Here is a 20,039-nt window from a genome sequence, read left to right as displayed (position 1 = left end):
CCTTAAAGTTTCAATTTCCTTTTGGTCTGGGTTGTCCAGGAATATTCTAAATGTATGACGTGATGTCTGTGTCATTAATGTGTCAGTTTACAGGTTCGGCTACAAAACTTTGAGGACAGTCCTCTTGATTTGAAGCCAAACAGTAAGAAATGATGTGTTGAACAATTAGTTGATTTGCCAAGACTAAAGTTAAGACAATCATTCTATATGCTTTATCTATGAGTAAGAGTAAAATGTTGGGAGTATTTTAAATTAATATGTGATTTTAAACCCATTATTTTCTATGAGCCAAATTGTATACCAAATTTGAGTCGATGGGCATGGTCTTCTCCACTTCCACTGTCCCTTAGACACGCCCCCTGGGTATTTAACCCTTCGTCTTCCGCCTTCTCGGAATCTTGTTCTTGTCTTCTTGGGTCTCTGCCCTTACTGGCAAACATCCCTTCAGCTATGGGGCGGCTTCTGCCAACCCCTCGCCCCTCCCCTTTTCTTTGTCCTTTGTTGCAACCACGTGCGCGAGTGACGCCGGACCACGACAACAGTGCTATTTAATCAAAGAATATTATGCGGCTTCGATTAGTTTTTCCCAGCCTTGATCTGTTGGCGGAGCTCCAGGAAACAACTACCGGCATCCATACCTGTTACGCCCGCAGTTGAGAGCAAGAGCAGGTCCAGCAACAAGTTCGAATGGCAGGAAAAGTTATCTGGTCTACAGTCGTGAGTAGGGGATGACAATCGTCCATCCATCCATCCATCCATCCATTTTCCTCTCGTCATTGTCAGAGTCAGTCTCGTTGCCGTGCGGCTCCTCAGAAATGTTGCCGGCTTTTACGAAAGCTCGAACAACAGTGGAAGCAGACACGTTAGCCCAAGCATCCACAATCCATTCACAAATTGTGGCGTAACTCGCCCGGCGCTGCCTCCTAGTCTTAGTAAAGCTGTGTTTGCCATCTGTCATCCATCGCTCCCACGCCGCACGCAACTTCACTTTGGTCGCCCTGTTTACACCGATGTCCAGCGGTTGGAGTTCCTTCGTCAAGCCTCCCAGAATGATGGCAAGCTCCGAGTTATTGCCCTCAATTGAATGGTGACTGTAGAGACGGTTCTCCTGGCTGTTCTTTGATCATTAATCCATTGCTCGAGTTGGTCTTCCAACTCTTGCCACCTCGTCTTGTTTCCGCAGAAACTCAGCTCCGTCTTCTTGACTTGGCGAAGCTCGTTTTCCTGCTTCCTCCACTTGCGAACCATGGATTAGTTGATCTTGAATTCTCTCGCGGCTGCTTGATTCCCATGTTCCTCCATGTAACTGATCGCTTGCAGTTTAAACTGTGCTTCGTAAGCGTCTCTCTTCATAGGTGCCATTTTCGGGGGTCCTTAGCCAAACTGATGTTATTTTGCACAATGCACACCCCGGCACTATATATACCTACTGGGGGCGTGCCTTTAGAGTCCTCTTTCACACGCACTCTTCCCCCTTTAACGTCCGCATGCTGTCCTCAGTCACGGCCACCTTTCCTCTATATAAGCAGCCTGTCGGCAGGAAATGCTCCCAGTCAGTCAAGCGGAGCGCTCATCAAAGTCACACAAAAACATTTACAAATTTTGGAACTCGGTGCACACATAAGGCACGCCGCATTATAAGGCGCCCCATCCATTTTGGAGATAATTTAAGACTTTTAAGTGCGCCTTATGGTCGTGAAAATACAGTATATCAATAAACTAAATTCAAAATTATCCTCAGCATATAATATAAATACAGGTAGTGCTACATACATTGGAAGCAGTAAAATTTCGATATGATGGTTTTGTCCTTACCTATTTATCCTTGAGATATGAGTACAGTATAATACATTTGAAATAATCTGGTGCATATAAAGAGCAAGTTTTTGTCATTATCATGTTAAAAGCTATGTACTTTGTTCTTGGTTCCTATTTGTTTCCCAAACATAAAAGTGTGCCTGTGTGTTTGATTGGGTGAAGGAGAGGCATGTACTGTGTGTACAATTTACTTTGTATGAATTTAAGGGCAGATCTGCCACTTCCAAATGACAGACGCACTGACATTTTGTGGCAATGAGCCAACTCACTCATTATGGGCTCTACCTACAGAGTATATCTCTATATTGGTTTCTGTGTGACTTTTTTAAATTTATTTTATTTTATTTTGTCACCACACACAATCAGAACAGGGTCTTGGTTATCTTGCAATGAGATTTTGCTGTCCTGAGTATTTCCTGTGTTTTAGTTTGCTCATTATTGTCAGTTTAGTGTGTGACGGACATTTGTATTGGACATTAATGAAAATACGGATAAATCGCGACATTTAATGGCCAAATTAGGTACTGTACTTTACGGGACAGGTGGCAGCCTTAGTGGAGACATGATGATCTACTCTCACCTTCTCGGGTTGGTTTGTCAGGAAGGCCCTGATCCAGATGCAGAAGGGTTTCCCATATTCCAAAGACGGACAAAATACACCATTATTTTGGGGAGTATAGTGTTGAATGCCATGCTTAAATCTGCAAAGAGCATCCATATGTAGTTTCCATGCTGCTGGGTGACGGCATCCTCTGTGGACCTGTTGCTCATTGGAAAACTGTTGAGGATCGATTCCGAAGGGAAGGCAGGAGGTCATGTGCATCCAGACCAGTTACTCGAAGCCCTTGGTGATTATTGGTGAAGTCTTTGCTGTTGAAGTAGTCCTCAATCCTCTTCTTTTATTCAGCGTTTGCCTCTTTTACCCCCCCCCCCCCCCACCACCACCACCACCACCACAACCACCACTCCCCACCCCCTCCTTTTCAGTGTGTCTCTGGCAGTTCTGTAAAGCTCCTTCTCACCAGACCTGAAGGCCTCATTCTTCTCCCTGAGCCGACGCTGCACTTATCTCGTCAAAACATTGCAGCCTATATGGAGCAGCTGGGGTTTCAGTACCTTGCTCAAGGGTACTTCCATGGTGTTACTCGGGATGAAACTGAATGATAACCTTCAGGGCAAACCAAACCAAACTTATGAGCTAAGATGCACTGTTGATTGTATGAAAGAGACTCAAATAACCAAACATACAAGCTTTTGGATTGCTGAAGGGAGTCTTAATGAGTACCTGGAAAGTACCCATAGAAGTGAAAAGGATGACACACTGTGGAAACCCAGAACCTTCTTGTTGGGACATGAGAGTCACACCTACCACTCTCAACCACTGTGGTGTCCTCTTGAGGGATGAAAAAAAGTACAAAATCATGAATTACTTTTATGTTGAAACCAAAGATGAATATAGATTAATATTTTTTTTTTCCAGAGAAAAGGATTGATGCATGTTGTTAAGGACTAAACAATGCAAATATGAATTCACTGAAATAACTCCAGAAGGATATTATCAGACATGTTTGCACCAGATTGGTGTTGGGGTTTGTTCTGCAGCCTGGAAGCTGTTGTTTGTCCCTGTGGATCAATGCTACTGCAGAGGTAACACACCTTACAATGCAGCTGGAGGAAATGTCTTTAAAATTAAACATCCGATTTTTAATGGTATGAATTATCATCAAATCAATATATAATAGCACCAGTACAAACAGCAACACATACCCACAAGCTTCAGTTTTTAATTACTCTTGCAGTGAGCCATATATGATCTGTAAACATTATCCTATTTTTCCACCAAATGCTGTTTTCTTTTACAGGAAAATATACATTTTGTAGTCGCAGGTGGAGTATATTTATTTTTTATTTTAATATATTAAATTATTACACCATGACTATGATAAAGATACTGTAGTACAAAAAAACTAATTACAAATAAACAGCTTGTTGCTGAAGTGTAAAGTATAATTTTACTATGGTATCCTGCTACATGCAAACTCACTCCACTAATAAAAACTAAAATATGTATGCATGAATTAGAGGACAATGTATTTAGTCCATATTAAAACTATTCCAAATTACAAGCCCTAAAAAGGTTGCATGTGTCTCACAGACAAATATTATTAATCATCAAGGTGTTTGTTGGGGTTTTGTGGTATGACTCCTTGGTAACTGCTCATAATCAGAGCTATATTTGCAGGTAAAGCCCTCGGGTAATGTGTTCCGCCTCTCAATCAAAGACAAGAGAGGGGTGGTTGAGGTTCAGACAGAGCAAAAATAGCACAAGGGAGCCCCGCGGTAGGTTGAGAAGGAAAGCAAAGCATCTCGTGCAAACCACTATGCGTGAGTAGAGTGTTTGGATCCTATTTCAAGTTTAGACAGAAACAGGCTGAATGGCTGCCAGGTAAACAGTGCAGCACAGGTACTGATTTGGCCCTGCATTTACTGTATGCCTTCACAAAAACAGCCTCCAGCCCTGTTGAATGGAGGTAGTTCCTATCAGCTGCGACGATAAAGAGAGGTGGCTATGGCTGAGATCAATCATTGCTCCTTTTTCTTCTTTATCCCCTCCATTCTACCCAAACACCATCCACACCTTGCAGCGTGGCGTGCAAGGGGAGCCTCGCGTGTGAAGAGATGAAATGTATGATAGTGTCAGATGGATCCTGTGTTGCCCACATAGATGAGGTTCAGTGAAAGGCATGCCAAACAGCAACATTTTGCACGCTGCTTTGACCCTCATCAAGATGAAAATTTTTAAAACTGGTGAGAGAATTTGTGGAAATGAGCACCTCATCTGTTAAGGTGGTTAAAGGAGCATTTTTCCCCAATGTCAGCAGGTCTTAAGCCTTGGGATACCAACTGCACTGGTACTGTACTCAAGGGGGAAACCAATCCAGAAATTTGTCAACTGAGAACACTTGTGCAACAAGGGGAATGCAATCTGAAGAACACAAAGCATGTATTTCCACAAACAATGCTTGTCCTCTTCTCGTAAATAAACATACCAAGAGCACAAAATGCCAACTGGTGGGGCCACTGCCTGTTCCCTTAGAGCGGAATTTAACCCATCCATCCATTTTCTACACCGCTTATCCTCACTAGGGCGAAACTTGCTGGTATGCTGGAGCCTATCCCAGCTACCTGCGGGCAGGAGTCAGGATAAACCTTGAGCAGCTCATTGCTAACAGCTAGCTACCTTGGCCATTCGCCCACGGCTCTTGACCGAGGAGGGCGGACACTCGGACAGCACTGGCGAGCCGCGAGCGCCTGGTAAGCTACAGACAGTCGGCGGACTACTTTTCAAAGCTAGTTTAATAGGCAAAAATGAATCAAACACTTACCTTTGATGCTGACTGCCAGACACAGTTGAAGTTCCTACCGATCCAATTTTAACAAATCATACTCAAATGTAAGGCAATGAGTTACATTAATTGTGGTGTCACTTCATCCCTTTCGCTAGCGCTAGTCGAGTGGCTCTGCTCCCTGGGCAAGTTAGCCCCAAGCTAGCTATTAACCACGAGCCACTAACGCCGGCGACTGATGACTGATGAGGACAGCCACTTCAAGGTTTTTGACACCTAGGGTTTCCCTTTAATCCATCCAGAGGTACTTGGACAGATCTCTTAAATGAGAAATAGCCATTAAGCAAATCAAGAGAGTTAGTGGCTTAACCCCAGGGTGACTTGTATTTGTATCACCAGTGGGTCGGTGTAGGTGTAAAGGGGGACTGATAATGAATAAGTAATATCACTTATACATTTTTATGGCCAAACATTGCAAATATACCTTAAACTTGTGGTTCTGCTGCACATCCCCTCTAAAGTTATTGTCTTTTAATAAAAGTCCTGTTGTATTTTCATATTTACTGTATGTGTATCTATTGTTTTCTCCTTTGTTGGTATAGAAGGGTTTGTTCACCTCAGGTAAGAATGCGACAGAATTAGTAGCATGTAGTTGCCAAGTGACCACAGTATAGTCTGTTCCTTTTTTCATGATCAAATTTCAGTTATTAACACACAATAAATGAAGTAGCACAGCTGTACACTCCTCAAACTGCAGTTTTAAACAAAAATACAGTATCTACCCATCAATATCATGTTACGGTTTTCTTTTCAACAGTTGCCACTGGGTCATTCACGTACCTTCTTACACAGTGAGGACTGCATGGTGAGAACCTTTTGGTTTTTACTGTTAAGATGTCAGTTTGATTATAGGAACATCCCCACCCTCACTTTTCTTCGGCCACACAAAGGAATGATTCCATGCAAGCAAAACAAAGCTGTCAGCTCCTGTTTAAAGGCTTTTGTTGCTTTGCAATTATAGCAGTCACCCTTCAAGTAATAAACAAGATGTGATATATGCATCTTCCATTTTGCCAAAGCACCTACGCAATCTTCTACTTTCACAGACATAGTACTTGCATAGATACAATGTGCCAGACAGACAAAGACATGCACATTTCTCAAAAAAAAAAAGAAAGGAATTCATGCGGTTGCTGAAGTTGACTGTGAAGTAGACACTTAGATGTACCTCCCTATGTGGCCCAATGAGGCATGTCTACCTGCCATCAGAGTATTTGCCAGATAAATATCCTGCAGGGAATCTTGGGAATCTCAGCTACGCAGGACCTCTTCTTGCTGTTGTTGCCTGCCATGCTCACATACAGTTTGTACTTTGTTTATACAAAGACATGGGGGTTGGACACTCTTCACTCAGAGAAGAAAACAAAGCGAAGATACAGGTAAGAAGTCATCCAGAGACATGCAGACAAGAGGTAGCGTGTGAGCACAAACCGCGACAAAGGTGGGGTTATTTTTGGAGCAGTGAAGGATTTACCCAATGAATTTACATTACTGGAATTCCACTCATGTCAACACTTTGATAAGTTGTCTTCTCCTGTTCATATGAGACACCGTAAATGTCAATAGACACCCAAAAACAACAATATGCCTAATTTAACATGTTTGTTAACAAGTTATTGTATATAAGCATGGTGTGCCCCTAAGAGAGCTGAGCTCACTTCTTCTGACCTTGTTGACTATTTGCAATTCCACCAATTGTATAGCGCTGTGATGTAATCTTTAACTTTGACATTTGCATGATACTCTGATTTCAATGTTGAAAATGAAAACTAGAAAGCAACAGGTGTGTTACTATTCATTGCATTCCCTTCAACACAGGCTGTGTGGCGCTGCCTTGGCAGAGCACCTGAAATAAATTACAGCCTCCCCAACTAAATGCACACAAGCACTCCCACCACCTGCTAAATGGTGCCCAAATCTTGCGTGTCTTGCGAGTGTTATACCATCTTAATTATAGAACATAATGCTGTCGTTGTCTCATTTTATCCATCCATCGATTTTCCGTTTTCATTTCTCCTCACTAGGGTCGCAGGCGTGCTGGAGCCTATCCCAGCTATCATCGGGCAGGAGGCGGGGTACACCCTGAATTGGTTGCCAGCCAATCGCAGGGCACGTACAAACAAACAACCATTTGCACTCACATTCACACCTACGGGCAATTTAGAGTTGTCACTCAACCTACCATGCATGTTTTTTTGGGTTGTGGGAGGAAACCGGAGTGCCCGGAGAAAACCCAAGCAGGCACGGGGAGAACATGCAAACTCCACACAGGCGAGGCTGGGATTTGAACTGCGGTCCTCAGAACCCGAATTACAATCGCTAGAATTAATCAGTCACATTGTTAAACAGGGGTCACCACACAAATTCCACATTTTAAAGTGCATCTGATCAACCACAAATAAATTAAGGGGAGAGCAAATGAACAATTCTCCCGATGACTCAAATACAAGCCCCTCAAAATATCCAAACACTTTGGGTGGAATTGATGACAGAGAAGGCACATTTTATTTTCAAAAAGATTAATGAATGAAGAAAACAAAGTCAGCAAAAAGGGCCCTTTTTTTATCAAGTGCAAGAGGGTAGGTGCTTTAGCACCACTTATTGGGGTCTACGTGTGCATGTGCCTCATTTATTGTATAACCTCTGCAGAAAGCCTTTCAGCTGAGTGCCCATGAGTGAATGAATGAATGAGGGAATTAATGCATACATACATTTTGATAAGATCAACACTTGGGAAGCAAGACGTTAGGGGTTTACCTTGCCAATATCAGCATAACACCCCTTTTTAGGAAAAAAAATAGCTTTTTGTTCATTCCTCGGTGAACACGAACAATTTTCAGACTTGATGATGGTGATTAAACTCATTGGGTGAATTGTTGTGAATTCGATTTTTTTTTTTTTTTTTTTTTTTTGCTATGAATTGACAGACATCATTTGCAACCAGTGCACCATTGTTTATACCATTACTTTGTAGTGTAGTTTAATTTTCTGTCAGGAAAAAAACGTTTGAAGTGCATAGACCTGAGCCAAACAAACCGTGTTTTCCGTCCAATTGTAAACATTGCATATCACTCAAAGGTTCCGTGCAGTTGGCCGGAAGCCCCGCCCCCGGGCCGCCCCTTGCCGGGCCATTATATTAATAGCAACACCGGCGTGTCTCGGGAGACAGAAGTGTTTAGTGCTCAGCAGACAAGAGGCGCTCCAGTCACCCAGACAGTCTGCTGCTGATCCACCTGCTCACCTCACACAGCAACGGGAGGGGAAATGAAACTCGAAGTTCTCTCCGCGCTCCACTTCGCTGCGAAGCCAGTGGAGTTGTGCGTGGACGCGGACGCGGACGCGGACGCGGGGAGCTCGTGTCCTCTGTCAGGAGACGAGCTGGGGTCGGACGGGGACTGCGTGGCCAACAGTCCGCCGCCCGTGACCCCGGGTGTCGAGCTGAGCAAGGGCAAGCCTTACACCCGCAGACCAAAGCCTCCGTACTCCTACATCGCCCTCATCGCCATGGCTATCCGGGAGTCCGGCAGCGGGCGCCTGACCCTGGCGGAGATCAACGACTACCTGATGACGAAGTTCCCCTTCTTCCGGGGCACTTACACCGGCTGGAGGAACTCGGTGCGACACAATCTGTCACTCAACGACTGCTTCCTCAAAGTGCTGCGGGACCCGTCCAGACCTTGGGGCAAGGACAACTACTGGATGCTCAACCCCCACAGCGAGTACACTTTCGCCGATGGGGTGTTCCGCCGCAGGAGGAAGCGCATCGCCAAGAGGTCCCCTAAGGATCAGGAGGTGGAGGACAGCCCAGAGGAGAGGGCGGGGGCCAAGTTCTCCAGCTCCTTCGCCATCGACAGCATCCTCGGCAAACCCTTCAAACGCAGGAAGGACGAAGCACACGCGCTGTTCTGGCCCCCGGGGTCCCACGTGCAGCTGCCCTTTGCTATGAACTGTCCGCTGCATCACTGCTACCTGTCCACGGAGGCCAGAGGGCAAAGCAAAGCACCGGCCGGGGCCCGACTACAGGCCGCTCCCAAGACGGGGAGCTTTCACATAGACTCCCTGCTCTCATAAGGACACTCAAAATGTGCACTTTTGCTCGGGCGTGCTTAGTTTGCATTGCTTCTCTTATTCAGACGATGACGTCGTTACTGCTGCGGCTCATTCTGCAATGAAAAACAGCGTGTTGTCATTGTAGACTAGGTTATCCCGGGACATTTCACTGACGTGTGGATGCGTGCGTGCGTGTGCGTGCGTGTGTGCGCGCGTCTTACGGGGAGACGTGTTTGTTTTCATGGCTCATTTGTTGTTTCTGCTGCATGTGTGACCAAGGGCCGCGCGGAAAGCATAAATCAATTCATGTATTTATATGTTCATAGCGTGGATGGACTGCTGTTATTGATGTTGTACGATAATGTTGTAAACACCCATCAAAGAAATGACTGAGCTGCAAAAGAATCATGTAGCTGCACTAGGAGACTCATGGAAGCCCCGATGTTTTCCTGTGGCGATGACTTATGCATGCCTGGTATTTTCATGAATAAACTAAGTTACACAGTGAGTGTGTGGGCTTGAACGCGTTATTTCTTATAGGTGTAAATAATAATAATAAAAATAATAATCATGTTTGGCGTTACCCAGACAATTTCATTTTCCCCACGATGTACTCCGTGTACTGTACTCTCTGCAACAATATACACTACCGCTCCAAAATTTGGCGGTCATTCAGTAAAAAAAGCACTGTTTTGAATTAATCAAAAGCACAGTATTTTCATTTAAAAAAAAAAAAACTTTATATGTCGGTGCCCAAAAAGTGGGTATAAATGTGAACAGTGAAATCAATCAGTCTATGGGGATGAGGACGGAACAACAAAATGATGAGAACAACAAAACCAACAACAACAACAACCAATAATAATAATTTTCCATATATAAGCAGGTGTTGCTTTATATTACATCATCTGATATTTTTATATTATTTATAATCACGGCACATTTTCTGTTTATATTTTTGAACAAATGAGTTTGTATATGATACAAACAATTTCATGTTCATCGCGGGAGTGCATTGATGAGAAGACATTTTTAATGAAAAAAAATTCGGTGTTCCATCATTTCAACGTGTCAAACAAAAAGGCAAAGCTCAAGACGTGTACAATGTGATCAATTAAAATAAAAAATAAAATATATATATATATTTTTTTTTTTTTTTTTTTAACGCTGCTTTTCGGCCAGGAGACCAGTTGCTCTCCACGGTCCTGAAACCCCCAGTAGCTGCACCCCAAACTAAGGAAGGGACCACTCACCTAAAACATCCGTTTTGAGCATTTCTATATTTTTTTTTTTTAAATGCCAATTTAATTTATCTTTGTTCAATAATTCCAAACTGCATTGTAATAAGTAAATAAAAGATTAGTGACATATACATATTATATGATTACAATGTCAATAATGACTATGACTATAAAAATGTTTTAATCCACACGATAGCAAGGTTCATATGTGTGACATGCCAGAATTTGAAGACCGTTACGGAAACGATTTACAGTGGATTCTACACACAAGTGAAATACAAAACAATAAAAACGTACAGTTTAAAAAAAAAAAAAAAAAACATTTTCCGACTTTGACCAGTCGAGGATGTGTGTTACATTTTGTTTTATTGTAAAAGCACGAAGTCGAGGCCTGTTGCAGTCATCCATGGCATTGACATCTGTCAAAAAAACAAACAAGCAAACAAGCAAAACAAAAACAGCAATTGTACTATGTTGCAAGATTCTGTTTCACCAATCACACACATTTTGTGCCGAACACTGCAGGTGACAGGTGAGACCCGTTCCAGGGGCAATGCTGCAACCTGCAGGTGAAACGACAGAATAAGATACCTGTGGGTTAGTCACGTGGCTATGATTCTCTCTCTCTCTCTCTCTCTCTCTCTCTCTCAATAGCAACGCTCTTGATGTCGTGACGTGCAATTCTTCATATTTATAAAATACCCCTCGCCTTTGAACTCATCTCGAACAGAGAACCTGTTTCTCTTTCTTTTTTTTTTTTTTTTTTACGGGCCGATGAGGTTACCGAGGCTCACAAAAGCAAACATTTAAAGCAGGCACAATGTTGGAAAGTCAAGTCCAAACAAAGTGTCACTCCGGCAGCCCGAAGCGCGTCCGACCTCCCACAGGCCCGAAGGGGGCGCGGGGGGGGGGGGGGGTGGGGTGGGGGTAGGGGGGGGGGCGGAATTGCAGAACAGAGATAGGGAGAGAAAGCAAATGCAAGTTTCCATAGATTTATAGGAAATCCTCAATCATGATTGAGCAACGATTAATATCGCATTTAAACCAAAGTTTGTAATCTTGATTTCCATTTAAAAAAAATGGACTTTCAATTACTGTGTACTATTGACTGAACATTGGATTAATCTTTCTACTTTTGAGAATGTTTGCCTGAGGTCAATTTGCTCTATAAAACCATGCACATCTTATATAAACTTTTCAGCTGAAACATGTAAACAATGGCAACGGGCCCATGTGGGTCTCCATTCTTGGTAGAATTCTAAAGATAAACGTGGAAAAGAAAAAAAAAATACATCGAATCTTCCACTTGATGTTTTCAACATGCAGCATCACAAGCTCCTCCTGTAAAAGCAGCAGGGGGGGGGGAGCAGCTCCCTGCAGAACAAAGATTCTCTGTGCGGGCCGAAGCATCCTGATCTCGACGGGGGTCGCATGTTTTGATGTCGCAGGAAATTTGTGGGGACACACAGCTCCGCCGAGCTGCGCTGTGTGTCGTGGTGGAAAATCATTTTCTCCGCACTGCATCCTTTGTTTGTACAAAGTGCAAAGGTTATTGTTTGGAAAGTCCTACGGGCCTTATTAAATAACAATAAAATATTGTCGGCAGTTCTTTATTTTTGTATGTCCCATGTATATGCATGGTTCCAAATGCAAATAAAAGGTTTTCGGCACCATATGTTGATATTATTTTTGCGGGCCTAACCTACAAGTGCATGATGTTGTACAAATGTCTTTGTGTGATGTCTCTCGGGAGGGACCCGTCGAAGGCCGCTCGCCTAATTTGGCTTTTCTCTCTCTAATGAACGCAAGGCCCGTGGGACCGCCGCTGGCCCGGGGCGGTAAGCTGACACTGGCGCGCTGTGTGTGGTATCCAGGGCCGTGCTTGATGGAAAAAGCCTGCTTCCACTCATGTCAAAGTCATTTATTGAGACAAAACACCCCCCACCCCACCCCGCTTACACGCACAGCCAATGCTCCCACCGCCACCGCTCCATCTCCCGCTGCCTGGTCAGCCCGGCACCGCCAGCGTTTGTTTTTATTATCCTCCAGACCATTTTAGGAGGAAATTGGGAGAAAAATACAGCCACGATAAGATGGGTGTCGTGATGCGAGTTACTGAAAGAGGATACCGCATGCTTGTGCTGCAAACATGTGGCCCAAACACTTAATGTGTGCTGAGGGCGCGCGGGGGTGGGCTGCGTGTAATATATGGGTCATTTTCAAATAACTTGAAAAAAAAAATAATAATAATCACATTCAGCAATTTTTGTATGCCACTTTTGTTTCATATGAGTAAATGTCTCCCACGCTGAAAGTCCCATTTTCATAAAGTTGCATAACGGTAAAGTTGCATAAGTCCTTGCATAACGGTAAAGACATAAACAGCTTCAGCAAAATTGTGTGAGCTACAGAATCGCAGTGCATAAATTAGCCATACTTATTACACTCATTATACAATCGTAATAACTGTCAGTCATCATCTTCTTTCATATTTGTGAATGCAAAATGGGGGCCTCATCCTGGCACATCCGCTCGCAGATCCCACTGGTGTATTGCAACAAGGTAATAAGTGGCATTAACGGTAAAGACAGCTTGAGTGACAAAGAAGGACCGTTTGTAAAAAATAATAATATTTTTTTTAAAAAAGCACTTTGAAGACACTAAGATTCATTCGTGTTAGTTTTCATAGTAAAGGCATAATAAGCAAGAGGAGAAAATGCCATAGATCAAAAAAATATAATTAGCCTCTTCAGAAAACGTTGCAAATTATGCAACATCGTTTCGGAAATCTAACAGGAAAGACAAAAATATATTCTTTAGATTTTTCTTCTTTTTTTTCAATTGTGAACTTTTGATGGAAAAACAGCTGGCAATAATTTAAATTGTCATTTCAGTAAAATGTATTGTTTTTCAAAAGGAGATTCATGTCTTTCCCGATATTGATCAAATGATATGAAAAGGACCCATTTACAGGTCCGGTGGTTGGCACCGTTGGCAGGGGACGGAGGTGGGGCATAGCGTGTGTGTGTGTGTGTGTGTGTGTGTGTGATGTCATTTCATTTCCCTGATTTCATGGGGATTTCAATGAGAGAGGGTTGGGTTGGGGGTGGGGGCTCTCCATAGAAGGGAGACAGATTTGTGAAATGATTGGTGGCCGAGTTTTGTTTGGCTGACGTTCGCGCACATAGCCGAAGGGCTTTTGGTGTTTCCTCCACTTGAGTGATCGCTGAGGCGCTCGATGGCCACCCGGCGCGCCGCGCTGCCCCCACTCGGCTCCACCGTGACACCCAGTGGAGCCCCTGTGCGGAGTTGAAAGTCCTGCGACAATAAGTCTCCGGTGGATAATCAGCCCCCCCACCCCGCTCCCCCACCCCGCCTCTCTGTCTTCCTCTTCCTCCCCACTGGCCGTGCGTCCCCCGCCGTGCGTAACGGGAGAGCGGCGCGTAACCGGACATGAGAAAGCTTTCTCTCCATTTTGATTTGAGTTGGGATTCGAAGTAAGGACCGCTAGTGGCGCGACGCTCCCTGTACTCGCTTTATAATCGGATTGCGAGGTCTCCCCCCACCCCCTACGCCAGCTGCACGTCAGCGCTGACATGACCAGCGAGACCCCACAGCAGCAGCTGGATCCTCCGCCTCCTTTGCGATCTAGTCCGGCGTCCGGCGTCCTGCATCCCACCATGCTGAGCCCACAAGCCGCCTCGGAAAGCTCGTCCGCTGTCGTCAAAGGGAAGAAGAGCAGCTCCGGTTTAAGGCGGCCGGAAAAACCTCCGTATTCCTACATCGCCCTCATCGTCATGGCGATCCAAAGCTCCCCGACCAAACGACTGACACTCAGCGAAATATATCAGTTCCTCCAGGCCCGCTTCCCGTTCTTCAGGGGCTCCTATCAGGGATGGAAAAATTCAGTCCGGCACAATCTTTCGCTCAACGAGTGCTTCATTAAGCTGCCCAAGGGACTGGGCAGACCGGGCAAAGGCCACTACTGGACCATCGATCCTGGCAGTGAGTTTATGTTCGAGGAGGGCTCGTTCCGTCGTCGACCCAGAGGCTTCAGAAGGAAGTGTCAAGCCCTGAAGCCCATGTACAGGATGATGAACGGCATCGGATTCGGCGCGTCCATTCTGCCGCAGAGTTTTGACTTCCAGGCTCCCTCCGCGGCGCTCGCCTGTCACGGCAACGGCTACAACTTGGATCTGATGAGCAATTCGATGGCCGGAGGCTACGACGGACTGGGCGGTGGCCATCACGTACCCCACATGTCTCCGAGCCCGGGATCCACGTACATGGCGAGTTGCCCGGTGCCGTCCAACGGGGAATACGGGCCGGACAGCAGCAGCAGTCCAGTACCGTCCTCTCCGGTCACGGGGAGCGCCTTGGACGGCCACTCCCCGTACGCGAGTACGACCGCACACTGGGCCGCGTCGGGCGGGTCCCCCTACATCAAACAGCAGCCTTTAACCTGCAGCAGCCCCGCGTCATCGTCGCTGCACTCCGGCATGTCACCTTACTCCCTGGAGCAGACCTACAGTCACCAAAACGGCAGGGAGAGCCACCATAGCGACGTATCAGGTACAGTTCGCCTCAATTATCAGCATTCAGAAATAACCGTGGGGGTTCGTAGACTGTGAGCCAATCATCACTTTGCCCCCGTCGACAAAACAGGCCGAAAATATGATGCCCACGGTGGAGACCCCATAAGTAAGTAATAAGTAAGACATTGGTAGAATGTCGAGTTGGCAATGGGACAATGAAGCAAATCGTGATAAGCCCGCTTGGTCCCTGTCACTAATCATTTGACAGAGGGTTTGAAATGATTACAACCATTTTCAATGTGTGTCCGACCCCCACCCCCCTTATCAAATGAAATACTCGAGCGGTGTGAATTTTAAGATGCGTCCAATGAATTTACGGTCGCATTGAATGCGTTATTTGGAAACAAATCATGCAATGTCTTCAGGCGGTTATTTTAAGTCATTAGAAAATTCCCAATTGGCCCAAGTCACGCTCGTTGACTTCAGTGCAGCACAGTGGGGCTTTACTCAAGTCTTGAGGACTTCGGCGAGACGAGTAGCCCGCGCTGGAGCCTGAAAGGGTCTCAAAGGTTAACCAAACAAAGACTGTGCAGTCGGGACCACACCGGTGAGGATATAAACCTCCGTGTATCCACAAGAGACGGGAGGCCTTGTTCGACTTCATGCAACATCTTTATTGAGCCCGCGGGGGGATAAAAAAAAATGTGTTGGTGTGAACATGCACTATACTGGCCTATAATGGCGCTGTCAGTCACAAACGCGTCATGTCCCTGGGAGTTGCGGTCCACTGGCTGGCTTCCCCTGGAAAACAAAGTCACATCTGGAGGCCTTATGAACTTGACCAATACACAGCCACCTCATTTTTTTTTTAAAAAAGCATTCTCTAATTGACATTAATTACCGCCATTCAACCTGATTTGAACTTTTTTTTTTTTTTTTTGGTTGAATAATATGCTTAGAGCCTACGCCCAAATTTTAACATTAAAAAAAAAAAAAAAAAGCGATCGAAATAGCATCACAAATCTCTTAAAAGGAGTCGCAAAACGTAGCAAGGTCGTTTCAAATATTTGCGGTAAGACGCGTCACGGGTCATGTGTTTGCGTCATGGAAAATTTTACTTTGAAGAGCAAAATATGGATGCTAACTCATTTCAGTCTTCAATGCTTGTTTTAAACACTGATAGGAAAAGTACAACATTTTCGGTTGCAATTGATTACAATGTATGAAATGAAGTCGTGCTCCCCTTTTTTTCCCTCAACAAAAAACAATCAGATAAACACGTTTTAATCACGTGCAAGCGAAAATGTTGTACTTTTCCTTTCAGTGTTTGAAAGAAGCATTGAAGACTGAAATGAGTTTGCATCTACATTTGAAGTCATTCCCCCCTCTTTCCCTCGAAAACAATCAAATAATATGTTCAACACATTTTAATCATGTGTATGCGATGTACGTGTTCGAATTAAGTACATTCAAATGACTTTTTTTTTTCAGTGTATATAAACAAAACAAAAAAACCACCATAATAATCTGGCAAACATTTGGGCAAAAATGCACACACACACCCACACCCAAAAAAAAAAAAAAAGAAAAAGAAAAAAAAAAAGAAAAGACAAAAAAACATGTGCTGCCAGTAATACTGTTTAGTGATGAGTTTGGGACGCGAACAAGCTGTGGGAAATATGACGTTTCATATTTCCTCTCTTCCACAGTGGCGATTCCACGTTATCAGAGCCACTGCGACAGGAAAGATTTTGTGTTCAACTTTAACGGCATCTCGTCCTTCCACCCCACGGCTGCCGGCTCCTACTATCACCATCATCACCACCATCATCATCCTCAGAGCGTGTGTCAGGACATCAAGCCGTGTGTCATGTGAGCGCTTCTGTCATTCTGGACCTCGAAAGACGGACCCGGTAAAACTGCACGTCCGCCATGTAACAAAGGACTATTTTCTTGGGGGATCTTTTGGAGAATTATTGCTAATGTATCACGTGATGGCTATATTCACATGTTGCCTCTGATGCATGGAAGGGAAAATGAATGAAGAAACCTTCCTGGCCTTTAAAAAATAACATGAAAAAAAAACAAAACACTTCGTCTAAATGAACAACGGCAAGCGCTTCTTTGTGAACAAATTATGTTCTATGTAACTATGTTTTATCATACACACAATGCTGTATTATAAACGGCTACAAACATTGCACTTAATTGTATTACCATTAACCAAAGTTGTCTCGTGTAAGAAGTTTCAATAAAGCTGTTACATTGTAGGTCGCATATTTTCCTTAGACAGATGTTGTAACTGTCCTCTATACAGTTTGAAACACACTTTATACTCAAGTCATATAATTCATGTGAAATACTATATTTATTGTAATATTCAACAGATCTGCGATGTTTCATTGGTTTTCAGATTTAACATTTCTCATTAAGAGGGCACCACTTTTTTTATTAACTTGAATCAACTATAAAGCATACTTACAAAACACATCGATTAAAGTGTTGCAGTGTGTTTGGAAATATGCAACCGCATTTGTATATATCTATATATCTATATTGATATTTGTATGCTCAAATGTATATTGTACTGCATAGACAGGAGTAAGACAATTTGGCACCAAAAAAAGCTAAATGGGACTCATTCTCTTCAGTGACATCCTTCATGGGTGACTTTTGTCTGACATTTAATGTCAGTATTCCATTTTACCAACTGAAGGACTTAATTAAGCACCCAAGGTGGTATTTGAAAATAGTCACCACCGTCTGATGGTGGTGAACAAATCTGGTTCAGAGGGAGCTGGCTTATACACTGTTAAAAAAAAAACGGATTTTGGAGAGTGGTAAATATAATCATCTAGAATTTACATTATTATTTTAGATAGTAAATTAGGGAATTTTTTTTTTTTAACCTACACTACCTATTTGACAACAGTAAAAAGTGTTGCCAAGAAAAATTGAGTAAAATCCACCTAAAAGCCATTGGCGCTGCAATATGCATCACGTGACGCGTGCATGCCGCACTAATTGGCTGACGTGCCATCAGCTCATCAGCACAAAATGGCGTCGGCCGTCGGTGACAATTGATCACGCTGATTGGTTGTCAGCTCGCGAATCAGCACAAAAGCAAACAAACGACAAAGAAAAATACACTAAGCTGAGCTAAACATTGATCATTACTTAGATTTGGTCCTGCTTGTATTATGAGTGCGTCAGGTAAGATTAGCAGGCAATATATGCATTTCATTTCATGACACCATCGATGTGGATTGCATGGAAACGATGATGTCTCGGCCCTGCCCACTATATTGTGGAAGATGTCTGTGTTGGCATCTTGCTGATTGGCTATTGGAGTCTTTCTTTAAGTCTTTTGGCATTGCACTTTGTTGGAAGGACGTGCTACTGCCAAAGTAGGCAGACCTGCGTCAGTGAGATAAACATACTAATAGAGAACAATGGTATGATAGAGCACACATTATACTAACCCTCCATCAACTCAGCCCCTGTGGTTGAAATGTAATCACAAATTGCTTGGTGAATTTTATCCAAGTTTTGTAAGTATTTTAGACCTGTTGAATAATTGTTCACCAAAAAAAAAATGTGGTTTAAATGTACCCAATTAAAGTGGCTGCAAATTGTTACCCTAAATTTATTGGGTACATTCTCGAGTTTTTTTTACCCCCCCCCCCCCCAAGTGTATCACAAACACAAATAACGCTTGTTTGATTTATTAAGCCCCCCCCCCCAATATGTTGATCGAAATATCATTTAATACGTATTAACAATTCAATGATATTTAAATTCTGCACCCTCATTGCACGATGCAACAAGAAAGGAAATCTGGCGATATTATTTGACATTCCTAATATGATTCTTTAAATGTCGGCCAAGTGGGTTAAGAACAGACCGAGTGTCTCTCGTTGGTGGTCTTTCTAGGGGACAAGAAACACGCGCATCCTTTTTTCATTCCGGGGATGGAAAACTAGGAAGGAAATGTAATTGTATAGAACACTAATATTCGAGGAGACTATTCTTTCATTGAGTTCAAAAACAAAAAATAAAAAAAATTAAACGAAGCGGCGAATTTGAATGATGAGGTTTTATTTGAGCTCGTGGAGGCCAACTCAGATATCGAAATACAGTGGAGTATAGTGCCACCTAGCGGCTAAATCTACAATGGCATGACGCTGCAGGAGCTAACGCTTCATTTCCGACAAGTCATGGGGTTCATCTCAGATTCATTTATTTCCTTTTCGGGTCAATGTTTGAGTGTTAACCCGTTCAATGGTTTTACACAGGCCCCTTCAGAGCCGACGCACGCCTCTGTGTGCCCCGAAGCAAAATTTGATTTTAAAAAAATAATAATAAAAAATTTGATAGAGGTCTTTATTTCCTAGTGCTAATATTGATTTCTGATCATTCATACACCTACTATAAACGATTTGCGGCGACTATAAAGTCATTGCAGCTGTGGCAATTTTCTTTCCAGAATTGGTTGATGATTTTGGGCTTTGAAAAACTGCAACAGCAATGTGCAAACATATTTTGGAGTGCAAGAACAACAATAAATTGCAACAACAAATAAAGTCACTCAGATGTACTGTATAAAAACCGAGTATTAAAATAAAGAGCAAAATGTCAAGCAAATACTTAACAGAGGGACCTGAAACAAGGTGATGAAAATTGTTTCAAAAACTATAAAGTTAATAATAAGGTCTTAAAACTATGAACAAATGTGCAAATGGTTGAGTTTAAAACTCAGAATAAAAGACCTTAATCTAAATAGTTAACATTTTTATGTTGCTCTTCTTTTCCTCAATAGTCCCGGCTCTGTTTATTGTTAATTGCTGTTGGGGCTCCCCCAAGTGGTAGGGGGCCTGAAGCAGGTGCTAAATTCGTCTATGGATTGGTGCTGCAGAGTGCTGGAAAATACAAAAAAAGAAAGAGTTGTTTTAGAAGCAAGGGCAATGAATTTTGATTGCATCTGGCTA

General features: G+C 43.4%; 2 protein-coding genes across 2 annotated transcripts; both read left to right on the top strand.

Moving 5' to 3' along the window:
• The first annotated feature begins 8,409 nt into the window (after positions 1–8,409).
• foxq1b (forkhead box Q1b) lies at positions 8,410–9,772 on the top strand. The gene has a single exon (XM_061684044.1). The coding sequence runs from the start codon at positions 8,490–8,492 to the stop codon at positions 9,294–9,296; it is 807 nt and encodes a 268-aa protein (XP_061540028.1). The 5' UTR covers positions 8,410–8,489; the 3' UTR covers positions 9,297–9,772.
• A 3,974-nt stretch (positions 9,773–13,746) lies between these two features.
• Positions 13,747–18,146, top strand: foxf2b (forkhead box F2b). Its single transcript, XM_061683780.1, has 2 exons — positions 13,747–15,088; positions 16,761–18,146. The coding sequence occupies exons 1-2, from the start codon at positions 14,113–14,115 to the stop codon at positions 16,925–16,927; spliced, it is 1,143 nt and encodes a 380-aa protein (XP_061539764.1). The 5' UTR covers positions 13,747–14,112; the 3' UTR covers positions 16,928–18,146.
• The last annotated feature ends 1,893 nt before the right edge of the window (positions 18,147–20,039 follow it).

The sequence above is a fragment of the Phycodurus eques genome, chromosome 8 (assembly GCF_024500275.1).
Source record: "Phycodurus eques isolate BA_2022a chromosome 8, UOR_Pequ_1.1, whole genome shotgun sequence".
In the NCBI taxonomy this organism is placed as follows: domain Eukaryota; kingdom Metazoa; phylum Chordata; class Actinopteri; order Syngnathiformes; family Syngnathidae; genus Phycodurus; species Phycodurus eques.
This window is presented reverse-complemented; position numbering and strand designations above follow the sequence as displayed.